This window comes from Populus euphratica, unplaced genomic scaffold (assembly GCF_000495115.2).
Source record: "Populus euphratica unplaced genomic scaffold, PopEup_1.0 scaffold244.1, whole genome shotgun sequence".
Classification (NCBI taxonomy): Eukaryota; Viridiplantae; Streptophyta; class Magnoliopsida; order Malpighiales; family Salicaceae; genus Populus; species Populus euphratica.
This window is the reverse complement of record NW_011500125.1, coordinates 195,791-210,942: the sequence shown is the minus strand read 5'-3', so window position 1 is coordinate 210,942 and position 15,152 is coordinate 195,791. Positions and strand designations below refer to the sequence as shown.

At 30.4% G+C, this 15,152-nt stretch overlaps 2 protein-coding genes across 3 annotated transcripts; one reads left to right on the top strand and one right to left on the bottom strand.

The window, feature by feature from the left end:
• The first annotated feature begins 11,182 nt into the window (after positions 1 to 11,182).
• Positions 11,183 to 11,749, top strand: LOC105110236 (cytochrome b561 and DOMON domain-containing protein At5g47530-like). Its single transcript, XM_011005216.1, has one exon. The coding sequence runs from the start codon at positions 11,183 to 11,185 to the stop codon at positions 11,747 to 11,749; it is 567 nt and encodes a 188-aa protein (XP_011003518.1).
• Positions 11,750 to 12,110: 361 nt separating this feature from the next.
• On the bottom strand, positions 12,111 to 14,916 carry LOC105110228 (Acyl-CoA N-acyltransferases (NAT) superfamily protein). 2 transcript variants are annotated; one of them, XM_011005207.1, is made up of 6 exons: positions 14,515 to 14,914; positions 14,364 to 14,435; positions 14,208 to 14,295; positions 13,408 to 13,540; positions 13,180 to 13,218; positions 12,111 to 12,390 (listed from the first exon to the last, which is right to left on the bottom strand). In XM_011005207.1, the coding sequence occupies exons 1-6, from the start codon at positions 14,774 to 14,776 to the stop codon at positions 12,310 to 12,312; spliced, it is 675 nt and encodes a 224-aa protein (XP_011003509.1). In that variant the 5' UTR covers positions 14,777 to 14,914; the 3' UTR covers positions 12,111 to 12,309. The 2 variants fall into 2 exon arrangements, with proteins under 2 accessions (XP_011003509.1, XP_011003510.1); XM_011005208.1 differs by lacking the exon at positions 12,111 to 12,390 and having other exon boundaries at positions 13,202 to 13,248; positions 14,515 to 14,916.
• Between the last annotated feature and the right edge of the window lie 236 nt (positions 14,917 to 15,152).

Sequence of the window (15,152 nt, the reverse complement as noted above, 5' to 3'; positions counted from 1 at the left end):
TAGTAGTAGTAGTAGTAGTAGTAGTAGTAGTAGTAGTAGTAGTAGTAGTAGTAGTAGTAGTAGTAGTAGTAGTAGTAGTAGTAGTAGTAGTAGTAGTAGTAGTAGTAGTAGTAGTAGTAGTAGTAGTAGTAGTAGTAGTAGTAGTAGTACTAATAATAATAATAATAATAATAATAATAATAATAATAATAAAGAAAAAGAAGGAGAAGAAGAAGAAGAAGATGAGAACTTTGAGATGGAATATTAATGTAACGATTAAACAATGATAATAACAAATGTCAAGGTTAGAGGTTCCACTAATGGTATATCAAACAAGTATAGTATAAACTCTTATTATTGAATTGGAAACCACACACAAAGGAGGTTCCAATCAGATTATATATTGTTAACATGATTACATTAGTCATCTTATTCAATTAATGCTAATACTTGTAAATCTCGTCAAGCATTCATGATTATAACTTATGTTAACAATAAATCAAGTTCCTTTCATAGCTCAGGTGTCGGTTATACCATACATTATGGGCTATGAAAGTGCCAAGCATTTGTTGTACCAAGTGTTATACAACATAAATCAAGATTAGTCATTTAACAAGCAAAGTATTAAAGAGTGAACAAGATAACAAATATAAAACATGTTAGTATCAAACATTAAAGTCCATATTAAGTTTACATTATACTTATTCTTACACCATTAGTGTAACCTTTTCACCTTGACATAATTAACTTAGCTAGACATAATGAAAGAAAGCAAAATAGATAAACAAAATAAGAACATAAAAGTTAACTAAGTAAAGGAAAGGAAATGAAAGGCATAAACTTAATATTAATGAAAACAAAGCATAAAAAATACAAAGAGAGAAAGGAAGAGCATGATCTTGATCTGAACACCAAGATGCCTAAATGCATGGCAAATGCCTCCTTTTATAGGCCAAAATTAGGAACTATTGATTTGATGACTAATTGATAAGTGGGTGGCCAACTTTTGACTTGGTGACAATCTTTATCTTCTCTTGTCTGCCCAAAACGTCATTGATAACGTCACAATTGGAGCCAGTTGCAAACATGAAAGTTGTAGGCAATTGTCTCAGCTTTCTTGTGTAAACAATTCAGCTCATTTGGACTTCTAGAACTCCAGATATGGCCAAAACACTGAACAGTGCTTGGGGTGGAGGACAGCTTCAGACTTGTTTGTTGTTGCAATAATTTGGACTTGAAAATGGCCTTTTTAGATCTTGGGCTCATATAAAAGTTGTAGGCCTATGTCTTACATCTTCATCCCTATAAAGTAGACCTAAATATGAGATCTATAGCTCTAGATATGACCCAATTACCGAACAGTGTTCCGGTTTGGATTGCACCGACATCTCTTTTCTAATTTTGGTCATCTCTTTGCCCTTGCAATTTAAGTTATTAAAGTCATCAATCAATCCTTTCATTTATGTGATAGGCCTGCATTTAAAATGAACATTTACCACAAATTAAAGGTATCTTATATTATTAGATATATTATTATAAAACATGCTTTAGTTAAGGAGTTATTGATACTTCAAGTGCAAAATGATGATATAAAACCATGATAAAAATGCACTTTTAAGTACTAATCACTTCACATAATTTATCTTCAGATTTTTCATCTTTTACTTTTATATTCCTCATGCCCTATATTCTTGATATGACTGTTGATGACATTCTTATACCTTTAATAAGTGTTGATTTTGTTGTCACTCCTAATTTATTTTTCCCTAATATTTATTTTGTTTCAAAACTCAAATTGAATCTTGCTTCTGTTGTCAAATTATGTAATTCTGGTGAGTGATTATTTAGTCATTTCTTCTACTTTTGTTGAATCTTGTTATGAATACTGATGACACTCTTATGATCATAGCAGGTGTTGGTTTTGTTGTCATGTCTCACTTATCTCTCCTTAATGTTTATTTTATTCTAAAACTCAAATTGTATCTTGCTTTTGTTGTATAGTTATGTAATTCTGGTGAGTGATTATTTAGTCTTTTTTTAATTGTGTATAAGATTTGCAATCTCAGAAGCTGATTCGAATGAATTGTAAGGAGAAGAGACTATATATTTTGAATGAGTTAGAAGTTTCAATTGCTACTGCTATTACTCATATTACTACTAATGTTGATTTGTCAACTTTTCATTTGAGTCCTTCCTTTTCTAGGTTTTATTCATGACATTTTCATCTAGGTTATGTTTTATTTTCTTGCTTAAGATTTTTACAATCCATTGGAGCTTTAGAAAAATTAAAAACTTGTGATATTTCTAATTATAGTGGATGTAAACTGGCAAAATTTTGTGTTTTACCTTTTAATCAAAGTAATTCTATTTCTTATTTTCTATTTAATTTAATTCACTTTGATGTATGGGGATCTTTTTTTTAGTCATAAAAAGAGAGTCTTGATATTATGTTTTCTTTTTGTTAGTGATTGTGCTTGTTATAATTGGATTTATTTAATGAAACATTGTTATGAATTCTTTAAGATATACATAGCATTTTGAGCTCTTGTCAAAACTCAATATTCTATTCTTATCAAATATTTTATGTGTGATTTAGGTGGGGAATACGTCTCTAATAAATTTTATAAGTTGCTTGCCTTAGATAAACCATTCACTAAACTTCATGTGCATAACTCCTAAGCAAAATAGAGTTGTTAAAAGAAAACATAGGCACCTTGAAATGACTCATTCTCTCTTGTTGTTTGCTTCTGTTCCTAGTGAGTTTTGAAAAGAAGTTGTTTTTACTACTATAAGTTTGATTAATATAATTTTATTTTCTCATACTTTAGGTTTTTCTCTTTTAAAAAAAGTTGTATAGATATGCCTTTGATTATTCTTTCTTTAGAATTTTTTATTATACTTGTTTCATTCTTCATCCTCATGTAAAACATAATAAGTTTTCATGTCGATATATTATTTATGTCTTTCTTAGTTATGGTGAAGGTAAAAAAAGGTATTGTTATTTTGATTCAATAACTCAGAAACTTTATTTGTCTCTTCATGTTGTATTTCTTGAGCATATACCTTTCTTTTTTATTTCATCCATTACTCATAGCTTGACTAAATTTGATCTTATTCATATAGATCCTTTTTTCTAGGCATTCTGATAGTTTATCATCTTAAGTTCATAATACCTTAAATACCTTTCCTCATGTTCGACCAATTCATACTGATTATATTGCAGGTACTAACACTTTACTCTCTATCACACCTGAAGCTTCATTCTCATCTATTGTCCGTTAAACTCCTTCTAAGATTGTAGATCCATACTATATCAATCCATGCACATTTAGAAGTTCATAAAATTATTGGATTTTTCTTACTCTTATTATTCTTCATCATTTACTTTCATTTAGCTTTTATTCATTGTCTATTTGAGTACTCTTCCTATAAAAAGGCAATTCTTAATCCTTTTTTGTAGTAAGTTATGGATGAAAAACTTTCTATTTTGCATAAGACCAACACTTGAAATTTGGTTCCTTTACCTCTTAGTAAGAGTAATGTTGGTTGTCGTTGGGTATATAAGATTATGACTAATTCTGATAGGTCTTTTGAGCAATACAAAGTTATGTTGGTTGTAAAAGGATACTCTCAATAGTATGGTATAGATTATGAGGAAACATTTGCTCTGTTGCAAAAAATAACTAATATTCATACTTTATTGCAATATCTTCAGTTATATCTCTCAACTTGAAGTTAAAAATACTTTTTTGAATAGAGATATTTAAGAAGAAGTTTATATGGCCTCCTTCTAGTGTTTCACATAACTCTGGGTATGTTTGTAAACTCAAGAAAGCGTTATATGGTCTCAAACAAGCATCTTGTGCTTAGTTTGAGAAATTTTATATTGTGATCTCTTCTCTTAGATTTGTTTTTAGTAGTAATGATTCTGTTTCTTTTGTTAAGTGCACTAATACAGGTCATATCATTCTATCTTTATATATTGATGACATGATTATTACCAATGATGACATTGATGGTATTTCAGTTTTGAAGATAAAGTCAGCTAGACTGTTTGAAATGAAAGATTTAAGTTATCTACGATGTTTCTTGGGTATTGAGATAACCTACTCACCTAGAGTTACCTTCTTTCTCAATCGAAATATGTTACAAATATTCCTAAACAGGCTAGACTTACTAATAATAAGACTATAAATACTCTTATTGAGGTTAACACAAAGTATTCTTTTTTTAATGGTTTATCTATGACAGATCCTACTTTATACTGTACTATTGTTAGGAGCTTAGTATATCTCACTATTACTCGTCCAAATATTGCATATGTTATTCATGTTGTTAGTCAGTTTATTGATTCTCCTATTACCATTCATTTGACAGTTGTTCTTCGTAGTTTATGATATCTTCGGGGTAGAGTCTTTTAGAGCCTTTTACTTTCATCCACCTTTTACCTGGAGTTGCATGCATAATCTTATATTAATCATGGCAGTGATCCCATAAATCGCAAGTTTGTTACTAGTTTTTATATTTTTTTAGAGGATTCTCTTATTTCATGGAAGAGCAAGAAATAATCTATTATTTCTCAATCTTCAATTGAAATAGAATATCGTGTTATGATATTTATTACTAAAATGATTGTTTGGTTATGTTGATTACTTGTAGATATGAGAATCTCCCTTTCTCATCCTACTCCTATATAATATGACAACTAGAGTTCTATTCAAATTGCTGACAAGTTGGTTTTTCATGAATACATTAAACACATTGAAATTGATTGTCATCTTATTCGTTATCATCTCAAGCATAACATCATTACTTTACCTTTTGTTTCTTCTTCTTTGCAGATTACAAATTTCTTTAATAAGTCGCATTTTGTTTCCTGTTTTTGTTTTCTAGCTAGCAAGCTTTCAAAGTTTGAAGCTGTTGCATCATAATTTGAGGGAAGATCTTAAAAAATATATTTTGTTTTTTATTTATTAAGGGTAGAATAATATCTTTATTTTAACTTATATAATATTTTTATATTTAGTTTAACATAATTTTTTCAGAATAAAGTGATGATATGATATCAATAAAACTCTAACATCATTCTCTTTTATTTTTATATTTTTTTGTTTAATTTGGATGATTTAACAAAAACAACTACCTATTTTAGTTTTTTCTATAATATAACGTTGATTTTGCATTTTCTTTCACTAATTTGATGTCAGTCGTGAGAGACTGCCATTTCAAAGGCCGGTACAGTTCCTGAAAATAATGTGGTGAATAAAAAGTGTGGTGGCCGGCAAGTGATTTCTTCTCGTAATTAATTCATGATGGCATTCGTTAAAACTACGGCATGAATGTCTTGTGCCACATCATATTTGGATATAATTCGTCAAAAAAACAAAAATATCTATTTACAAGTCAAGTTACCAGAGACAAGGTACCTTATCCTTCATTATTTAATTTTAATTGTAGGAAAAAAGGATCGGAAGGATTTGAATTATTAATCTTTAATCCATAAAGCTTTAATGTTATATTAAACAATTATTTTAATTCAAAAATTTAAATGATTATTATTATACTTTAGTCGGTGTGACTACTAATGTGAACATTTGTTTCTAAAAATTAATTGTAGAATAAGGAATAAGGAATGTACTCAAAATCAGCCATCATTCCTTCTTAACTTATATATATATATATATATATAAGTTAAGAAGGAATGATATATATATATATATATATCCAAAAGGCATATGATGGGTCACTTATATAGTTATATTTAATAAATTAATTTATAATAGAAATCGATATAAATATAAAATTTATTGAATAAAATAACAAAAAAAATATTATGCAATACTATATATATTAAAAATATTATAAAAAATTATTTAATCTATATAAAAATTACAGATGAATCATATTAACTTTACATATAAAAAAATATATTAAAAATAAAAAATAAAAATTAGAAAAAAATATAAAACTAGGCATTGTGGACCACTAAAAAAGAGCTCACATACGAGCTTACAAGTTTAAACCCCAACACGGAGACATTTATTTTTTTAAGTTAATGAGAGTGGATGTCATCCACCCCATGTTTTGACATAAACAAATAAACAACATATCCTCTATATTGACAAACAACGTGTCATATATAATTTTTCAGATTTTAGTAATTGTGATTGTCAAAAAAACAAAGTTCCTTTATCTTTATCGAACAACTTGTTTTTTACCCAAAAACATTTAGAAAACACCATTGAAACCTTGTTAAATTAATTTATGACTTTATAAACCAGAAAAAAAAATCACCACAAAACATAAAATCTTCTCGAGCTCATGTATTTTTTAGGCTATTTCAAAGTAAAAAATAAAAAATAAAAAACTTAATCTTAACTCCTCGTACCATATGAAACCATTTGACAAAAAAATTAATGTTTTGAATGGCTAGAATTATCTCCAACGAAAACTTTCTCTCTCGATAGTGGAATCTAGTAACCCCGTCTCTCTCCTCAACAAAAAAAACACTAAAAAGAGAGAAAAATAAAATTTGGTATCAAAATTAAATTTAGAGGGACTAGTTACTTAATATCTATAAAAGATGGGGGATTGAAATGAATTTTTCATACAAATTTCAAATCCGTCACCTATTTTACTCACTCTTTTCACTTAAGTCTTATGTTTTTCAATTCAACCCTCCCTTCCAAAAAGAAATATGTAATTGGGTGTTAGTTTGACCTCAAAAGGTCTCAATTATATATAATACAAGTTCGAGGATAAAATTAAATTTTTTATAAAATCACTAATGAAATCTACAATGATGTATAAGAAAATGAATAATAACATAATTATAGTAAAACCTCTATTTTGTTTTAGCTTATACTATAACTATAATTATAATAATAAAAGGAGTTGGTGCTAAGTTGGATGCATAATGTATATTTTCAAGGTTGACAACTTTAAATTATGCATGGTCAATTGATGAGATGTGTGTCTATATAAACAATGACTCTGCTAAATTTGAAGTTGTCATCCCTGGAAATCTAATATTATATAACCATCTTAGCAACAATTCTTTTTTATATTTGTGTGATATATATAATGTTAATTAATAATTAATAATTTTTATTTTTAAAATTTTGGTTGTGAATCCTTTTTTTTTTTCATGATTGCAACCTTTTGAAGAATTAAAAGACAATTGGATCAAGTTTGTTAACTAAGGATAAAATTGAAAGGCAAATAACCTAAGTGTAAATGGCAACACAAGTGGGTGATAATTTCAAAATTATATCAAAGATAATTTACTTTAATCCTCAAAATTCACATATTATACACATTTAGTCCCTTAATAGTTTTACAATTCAATTTTGGTATAAAAAATTATTTTTATTATTTTTTAATTCCTAGTTTGAAAGAGTAGATAAAAAGATTGTTAAATTCTAGCATTAGAGAGAAAAAATCAGCGTTGACACCAATTTCAACTAAATAAATTATGTTTTGATATTAAATATTTTGATTTACATTTGCCTCTCAACTTTTTCAAATACATATTTAGCTGTTAATGATTTTTTCATTAATTGACACATATGGTTCTTGATTTATATAATTATATATGTGCACAAACTTTTTGATTTGCACTCATTAGTTTTTATGTAAAAAACATGTCGAAAAAGCTTGCATGTTTAATTTTTTTGTTTGAAAAAAAAATCTAATCCACGATGAAGTGTGAGTACAATAACTAGTAAAACTGATGAAGTGTGAGTACAATAACTAGTAAAAATTTAAAGATATAGCTAAATTATTGTAGCCTTACTTGCAAAACTCATTGGAATGATGTTTTGTTTTGTTGTGTTGTATTTTTCTTTTTGTTTAGTATTTTTTTCAATTTAACTTTTCAACAACCTTTTTTTTCCTTTAATATTAGGTTATTTTGGAAATTGTACTTTCTATTTTTTTATTTCCTTTATGTTCTGTTATATACTGATTTCATAGAATTAGTTTTTCTTCTTGATTTCAACTTTTAATGTTAGATATGTTAAAAGTGTAGTGTCATATTATTTTTTTTTATTTTCTTCTTATGAATTTATCCTAATCTTATGATATAAATTGTGAGTTTAACAGATTAACTTGAGTCGACTCGGGTTTGTTTTTTTAGGCCATTTTTTTTAATTGATTTTTTTTTCGATTTCATCCTTCAATATTGAGTTGATTGAAAATTAAGTTTTCTAATTTTTGTTATTTATTTTCTATGAGATTATCTCGGTCTCATTTTGCGAGTTTGACAAGTTGACCCGGATTAACTCTGTTTATTTATTTTTGTTTCTTTTTTAACTTTAATATGTTTTTAATTGAGATTTTTATTTTTTTTATTTTATTTTTATGAGGTTATCCTGATCTCATGACTAAGTCATGATTTTAACAGGTTAATTCAGGTTGAATTGATTATTTTTTTTGTCATTTTTTAATTGAATATATATATTTTTAAATTTCACTCTTCACAATTTATTTATTTTTTAATTTTATCATTCACTATTAAGTTGTTTAAAAATTAAAATTTATAATTTTCTTGTGATTTGTGGCTATTAGGTGGTTCATGGAGGTATTTATAGTAATTTTAGGTGAAAATTGTTTAAAAAAAATAAAATTTTCAATTACAAAAACCCCCCTCTACTTTTATAACCACCATGGTTGAAATCTTGAAACAATTCAATAAACATGTTATCTGTTATTATAAATAACATGTTGCTTTTTTTTTATATATATATATAAAAAATAACATGACTTTTGTCTCCAAACAAAGCAAAAATAATTATGGATAGATAACATGATTTGTCCCCAAACAAAGCAAAAATAAATATTGGCCCAAACATATGGCTTATCTCATGCCCACATGCATGGGCTATTTGTAAAAGGGTGTTTGGGTATTGCTTTTTGTTTTTTTTTATTATTAATTTTATTATTTAATATTAAATTAATTTTGTATTTTTTTAATTATCCAATAAATAAATAAAATTAATTCAACTCAATGAGGCTTAACTTGACACTTCTTTTTTCCCTTGATTTATATATTTTTGGACATGCTGGACAGATCACATCAGACCAAGTTCGAAGGATGAAAACTCATGCTAATTAAATTAGAATAAAGTAACTCAGAACATGAATTATATATAAATTAAGGTCGCTTCATGCCAGCCAAACTTGCACTGTGCTCTTTGCATCTTTTTTACTTGTGCATCAGGAAGGAAGGGAATCCAATGGTTTTTCAGACTGGGTTGACCAACTGTGTAAAAGATGAATTCATACCTTTTGTTTTTGGATTTTAAAAATATTTTTAAATAAAATAATTATTTTATTTTAAATTAATATTTTTTGTGATTTTAAATTATTTTGATGCACTATATCTAAAATAATTTTTTAAAAAATAATAAAAATATTATTTTAATATATTTTTAAATAAAAAACACTTTAAAAAAATAATTATAATCATACTTCCAAACAAATATATCATAACAGCTATCTCATCTAACGCCTGATTTTTAAATTAGCCCACACCACCGTCACCACTAGCTGGATAAGCTTGGATGCCATTAATCAAAGCATTCTTATTATAAAACTCCACAAGTGGTGTAATTAACCTTTCTAGAGGAATGCCATCGTTTAAACCACTTCCTTGTATTTGCCTTGAAACATTTCCTTTTCGCCAAAGCTTTCCAAATGAGAAAATTTTAGACCAATTATTCACTATTGTTACACGCAATGAATCCCAAATTAAAGCTACTTGACCAAATTGACAGTCTCTATTTTGAATCACTGTGTTTTGAAAAAACAAAATTACTTTTGAAAAACATAATTGTGTTTTTTAATTTCATTTCTTGAATGTTTTTAGACTTCCTAGTATCAAAAATAAATTTTAAAAAATAAAATAAAATTATTTTTAATAAAGATTTGGAGACTTGATTGGTTCATTTAACTCAGTCGTTGGTGAAAAGATTACCTGGTGGCTATGGAAGAATTTCAAACATGCCATACCTACTTTTTTAGTGACTTTACTTTCATAGTGCCTTTAAGCCACTTAGATCCCGGTAGATTATTTTTTAAATAATTTTTTATGTTAAAATATATATTAATAATTTTTTTTATTTTTAAAAATTTATTTTTGATATTATTGTATTAAAATAATTTAAAAATATTTAAAAAATATTAATTCAAAATAAATATAAAAATATAAAAATTTTAAATTTTTTAAAAATACTTTAAAAACACAGCCATAACCTTCCCAGCCATTATATTTTCTTGACAGAAATAACATCCGACGACTTTGCTTCTCCATAAAAAGACGTTAACGGGAACACAAAACTCCTTAATCAAACCTACTCTCTTAATTTCTTCCTACCCTCTAGCTCCACATAATGGCAAGTTTACACCATTGGACCTCGTACCCTTCTAACCTCCTGGGCAAAGCGATGAACTAGTTCAATATTGGGAAGAAAATTTTCTCTGCAAGGATAGATGATCCATTCAGGATAATCTAGAAGCTTGTAATGTTCCTCTCTAGCACATATGATCACCACTCAGCAACAAGTTTCCTGTCCTTTTCTGGTCTGTTTATCAGAAAGGGTCCACTTTTATAGGCTAGGTCTTGTTGAATTAGTACTAACCATTAATTAGGTTGGAAATCGGACTGTTGCAGAACAGACGCAAGGGAATATTGTCACGCAAGATGAATAAAACTTGCATGACTCTAACCCTGATTTCTTTAGCCCTCTAAAGATTTGTGTGTTGTTCAGAAACAACATACGTAACCTGTCAACAACTCTTGACTTGAACTTCTCCAGCTTCACTTATAAATTGGATCTCAGCCAGACTCATTCCAGCCAATCAATTAAGGCTCCTATAATCCATAGCAATCCACCTGAAAAAACTTGTTCTGTTCTGAACTTCCGACTGTATCTTCTTCTCGCTGACTGCATCTCAGCCACTGGTGCAATTTTAGACCACTAGATTCATACTAGAGGGTCACTGCCTAGAACCGAAAGAGTGCATAGTTCGCGGATCGTCTGCAAGACGACACAAACCTAGATTGCCAAACTGGATTTCCTTCTTCTGAACTTTTCTATGAAATATCTGCGAGACCACAGTACACTTAGAAATTGTGAAATCCTCTTCCCTTGAAATTAATTATAAACCTCAACAGAAAGGTCTTTGGGCATTCAACATCTTCATGGCTATTACCTCAACACCTGCATTGTTTATTAGCATACTTCTCTCCTTAGTCCTCATTTCCTCTGCTCAATCATGCTCAAAGTACACCTTTCCAGGTAATCAAGCATTCAGTTCTTGCATCGACCTCCCTTTCCTACAGGCTCATCTCCACTGGAACTATATTCCATCCACCAGAACTGTTCACATAGCATATAGAGCCAACCAAACTTCTACAGGATGGATTGCATGGGCAATCAATCCAAATGGTGCAGGCATGGTTGGATCACAAGCTCTTGTTGCCTTTCATAATTCTAATGGGAGCTTGACTGCCTATCCAACCCCAATAACTAGTTATACCACATCAATGCGACCGGGAGCTCTCAGCTTTCACGTGTCAAACATCTCTGCAACATATGCAGATAATCAGATGAGTATCTTCGCTGTGCTGGGCCCTCTACAAAATGGAACTGCTGTTAATCATGTCTGGCAAGCTGGGAATTCAGTTATAAATGACATCCCTTCGAGTCATGCTACAACAGGACCAAATATTCAATCAATGGGGACATTAAATTTTCTTTCAGGATAGAAGAAAATATTGGAGGGGGGGGCTTGAAACACCTGTGTATTCTAGCCTCCCTGTGTTCAACTAGTCCAAGTACATCTGCAGGTTTCCATATTTAGTCATTTATTCCATCGCACTGTCATTATGAGCACATGTTTTCAGGTCTTCGTCTCTGCATAATAAATAGTGAAATCATGTATCTGGCAAATCCTAGTAGGTTCACTGTTCCAAGTCTCATGAACGCTTCCGTTTTCCAAGTACTCTACAATTCTCTGAATACTACAAACAGGACATTTAGAATTTTATCCAAGTATCACTTTAGTTTTAAGAAAGAGAGAGAGAAAAAAAAGCAAAAGAAAAAAAATGTTCACACCATTATGATACGTGGGTTAATAAATTGTTATATACATTTCCCCTAAAAGAGGGAAACAAACTTAAGAGATGCATGATAATTTCAATGTCATTGTATAGTCAAAATGAGAGCTCTTAACTTGTCAACACAACATCACTTGCCTAGTTAAAGTTCCACACAGTAGTAATACAATATGACAGTTGGACAATTTTTGAAAACTATTCATGTGTGGTTAAACATGTGTAACCACATTATCAATCAATTTCAGTAATTCCTCACACTTGGGCTGTGTCATTGGTAATTCCAGTGTCACCTGCCAAAATTGTTAGGAAAGAACTTTTAGTGGATATGTATTGATGTAAAAGATTTAACAGATATAAACACAACGTGCAAAGATAAGACCCACAGCTTGGGGTAATCACATGGGAGTAGGTTCAAGTCTTGAGATGTCAAAACACTTCATGAAAAAAAGTTAAAATGGTTGGATTATCCCCAAATTCTTCTATTCAGAGCCCCCATTTCACTGGGATCGTAAGTGGACAATGGCATTTTTAAGCATAGAGCAGAGGATCTAAGCCAATAGCTACATTAGACTATTCTAAACAATTGGAGAAGGCTATTCTCTTGAAGGTTAGAAATGCAAGGTCAGTTTTGATAAATAGTCTACCTTACAATTCAGCAAACAAAATGCTGTAATCTTCTCATTAGAAGTTAGCACGCTGCCTGAAAGAACAAAACCAGGCACCTATTGAATCCAGTTTAGGACAAAGGATGCCTGTTTCAACTTTCAATAAGCATTAACCACCTCAATTAGTTAAATTAAATGGTAAGTTCATGGAATCAACCTATTTTAATTTTTAAATACATTTGACTCCATAGTGTTCACCTATCCTTTTCTTTTGGCATGAAATGAATTGATGAGAAGTTAATCAACTACACAGGCTGAAGATTAAGCAGCAAATAAAATTATTTGATTTCAGAGTGATCCACTCCAGACCATCTCACGCTAGATATCAATGACAAGCATGCCCTTGATTACTTCAATAAATCAAGGCTGTGATCGCTTCAAAAGCTGCATAAACCAAAGTAAAAAAAATCTCACCTCTTTGAAGATTTCACTGCGAGAAGTCTCCTGAAAACCCTACACCAGACATGAAGAACTTCTGTCAACCTAACAGAGACTAGATGAAAGAGCGAGAGAATGAGCATAAATAACAATCACTAGCCCTTTAAAACCACATACAAGAGTCTGGAATTTGTCCATCTAAATATGGACTGTGTACATGCAGAAAACAAAACTTCACGAGCATATTGAGAGAGAGAGAGAGACCAAATTACAAAACATATTAAGAGATGATCCATTTGATTCTCCAATTTTAGCACGGAATACATGGATCCCAAGGTCCCGAACAGCATAGGCCATCATCATCAACACAGATTCCTTCCCAAGTCCTTTTCCACGACTATGCTAGAAAAGGAAAGACCATAAGAAATGAGGAAGAAAGAACTGCATAAATAACTCACTCACTTTGCACCCATCAAGAAGAAAGTACAAAGAAGAGTTGAAAGAATGTGTTTTATTTGGAATATTCTAAATTGATTGCCTAATAACATCTCCTGCATAAGATTTATCATTCATTGCCTAGTTAATAACAGATAACAACGTGAAAACAGGAGCCGGACTTGCCAAGGGTTAAATATGAGCTATAATATAACATCTTCTCTGGTTCTCAAAGAAAAATGAAATAAGAAAGAAACCAAAAGGAAAAGAAAAGAAAATGTCCTGAGAACTAGCTGTGATACACATGCTATCCCACTTCACTACACTTGACTTTGTACACTCTAGAGAGATTTTTAAGCATATTATTCTTCTACTTTTCACAAAGATATAACTGAACCATAAGAAAATCACGAAACCTCTGACTAAATTATAAATTAACTGGGAAATTAAGGTTTATTCCAAAAATTGTGAGAGCTCTCTACTTGACAAAGGTATATTATATTCCAATACATTTTTGCTAATGGTGAATCAACACGAATTCCATATTTTCTTCATTGCAACTTAAGAAGAATAGATTCAATGGGATGACTGCAGCTACTGTGAAGAAGCAAGAAAAATAATAGAAATACCTCTTTGGTTCAGCTATCATTATCTCGATCTCGGCCACTAGAGGATCATCCACATCATTCATGAATATATTTACATCACCTACCATAGCTGCAAATGGGTAAACTATTAATCCCTTGAAATGAAAAGCATTAAAAAAAAAAAACATGAAGGAAAACCTTCGACATGAGGATCTCCATGAACAAAACCAGCTTGTATCAATTCCTTATCCAGTACAATAAAAGTCCTTTCTGCAAACAACAATAATCAAAAGAAACATCACACTCTCCTCTTTTTTTGTAACAGAAAAGAGAGAAAGGGAGAGAATACTGAGGGGGTCTTGGGTCCAAGAGAGCTGCATCTGATACTCGTCTTGAAGCGATAAGAGCTCAGAGCCGGTGGCTTGGAGGAGAAAAGGGTCTTGCATCCAGTGGTGATACTTTGGGACATGGGCCTCCATGTAGGGCACAAGTATCACCTTCTCTCCTTCCAAGCTTACTCCTCTCATTTCCTCACTCTTACTTAGCAGCCCACCACCGATTATGCTTTGCTGCAAATCACACTCTCCTCTTTTTGCTGCCTTGCTCTCCATCCCTCCAAGAGATCTCGTGTTCTTGAATACTTGATAGCAATAAAATTAGGAATTGCAACGAGCAATTACAAAAAGGATTAAATTGTAATCATATATAAACTTACAGGGACCCGGTATGTAATTTTCAATATAAGGGATCAGCTAGTTGTTTCTCTAAGAACTCAGGGACTGAATAAGAGGTTTTATCGTATTCCTTGGGTTTGATAAAAATGGAGCTGGCCACTATAAGGGCCCAATTTGATCAAAAAGGCCCATCACCCTCTCCCAACCTCAGGTTGGTTTCAAAAGTCTGCAAGGGCCCACAAGTTCCGTTCAAGATTTAATTCACTGCTATCACCTGGGTAAATATCCAATCCAAAATATTGCACCATTAATT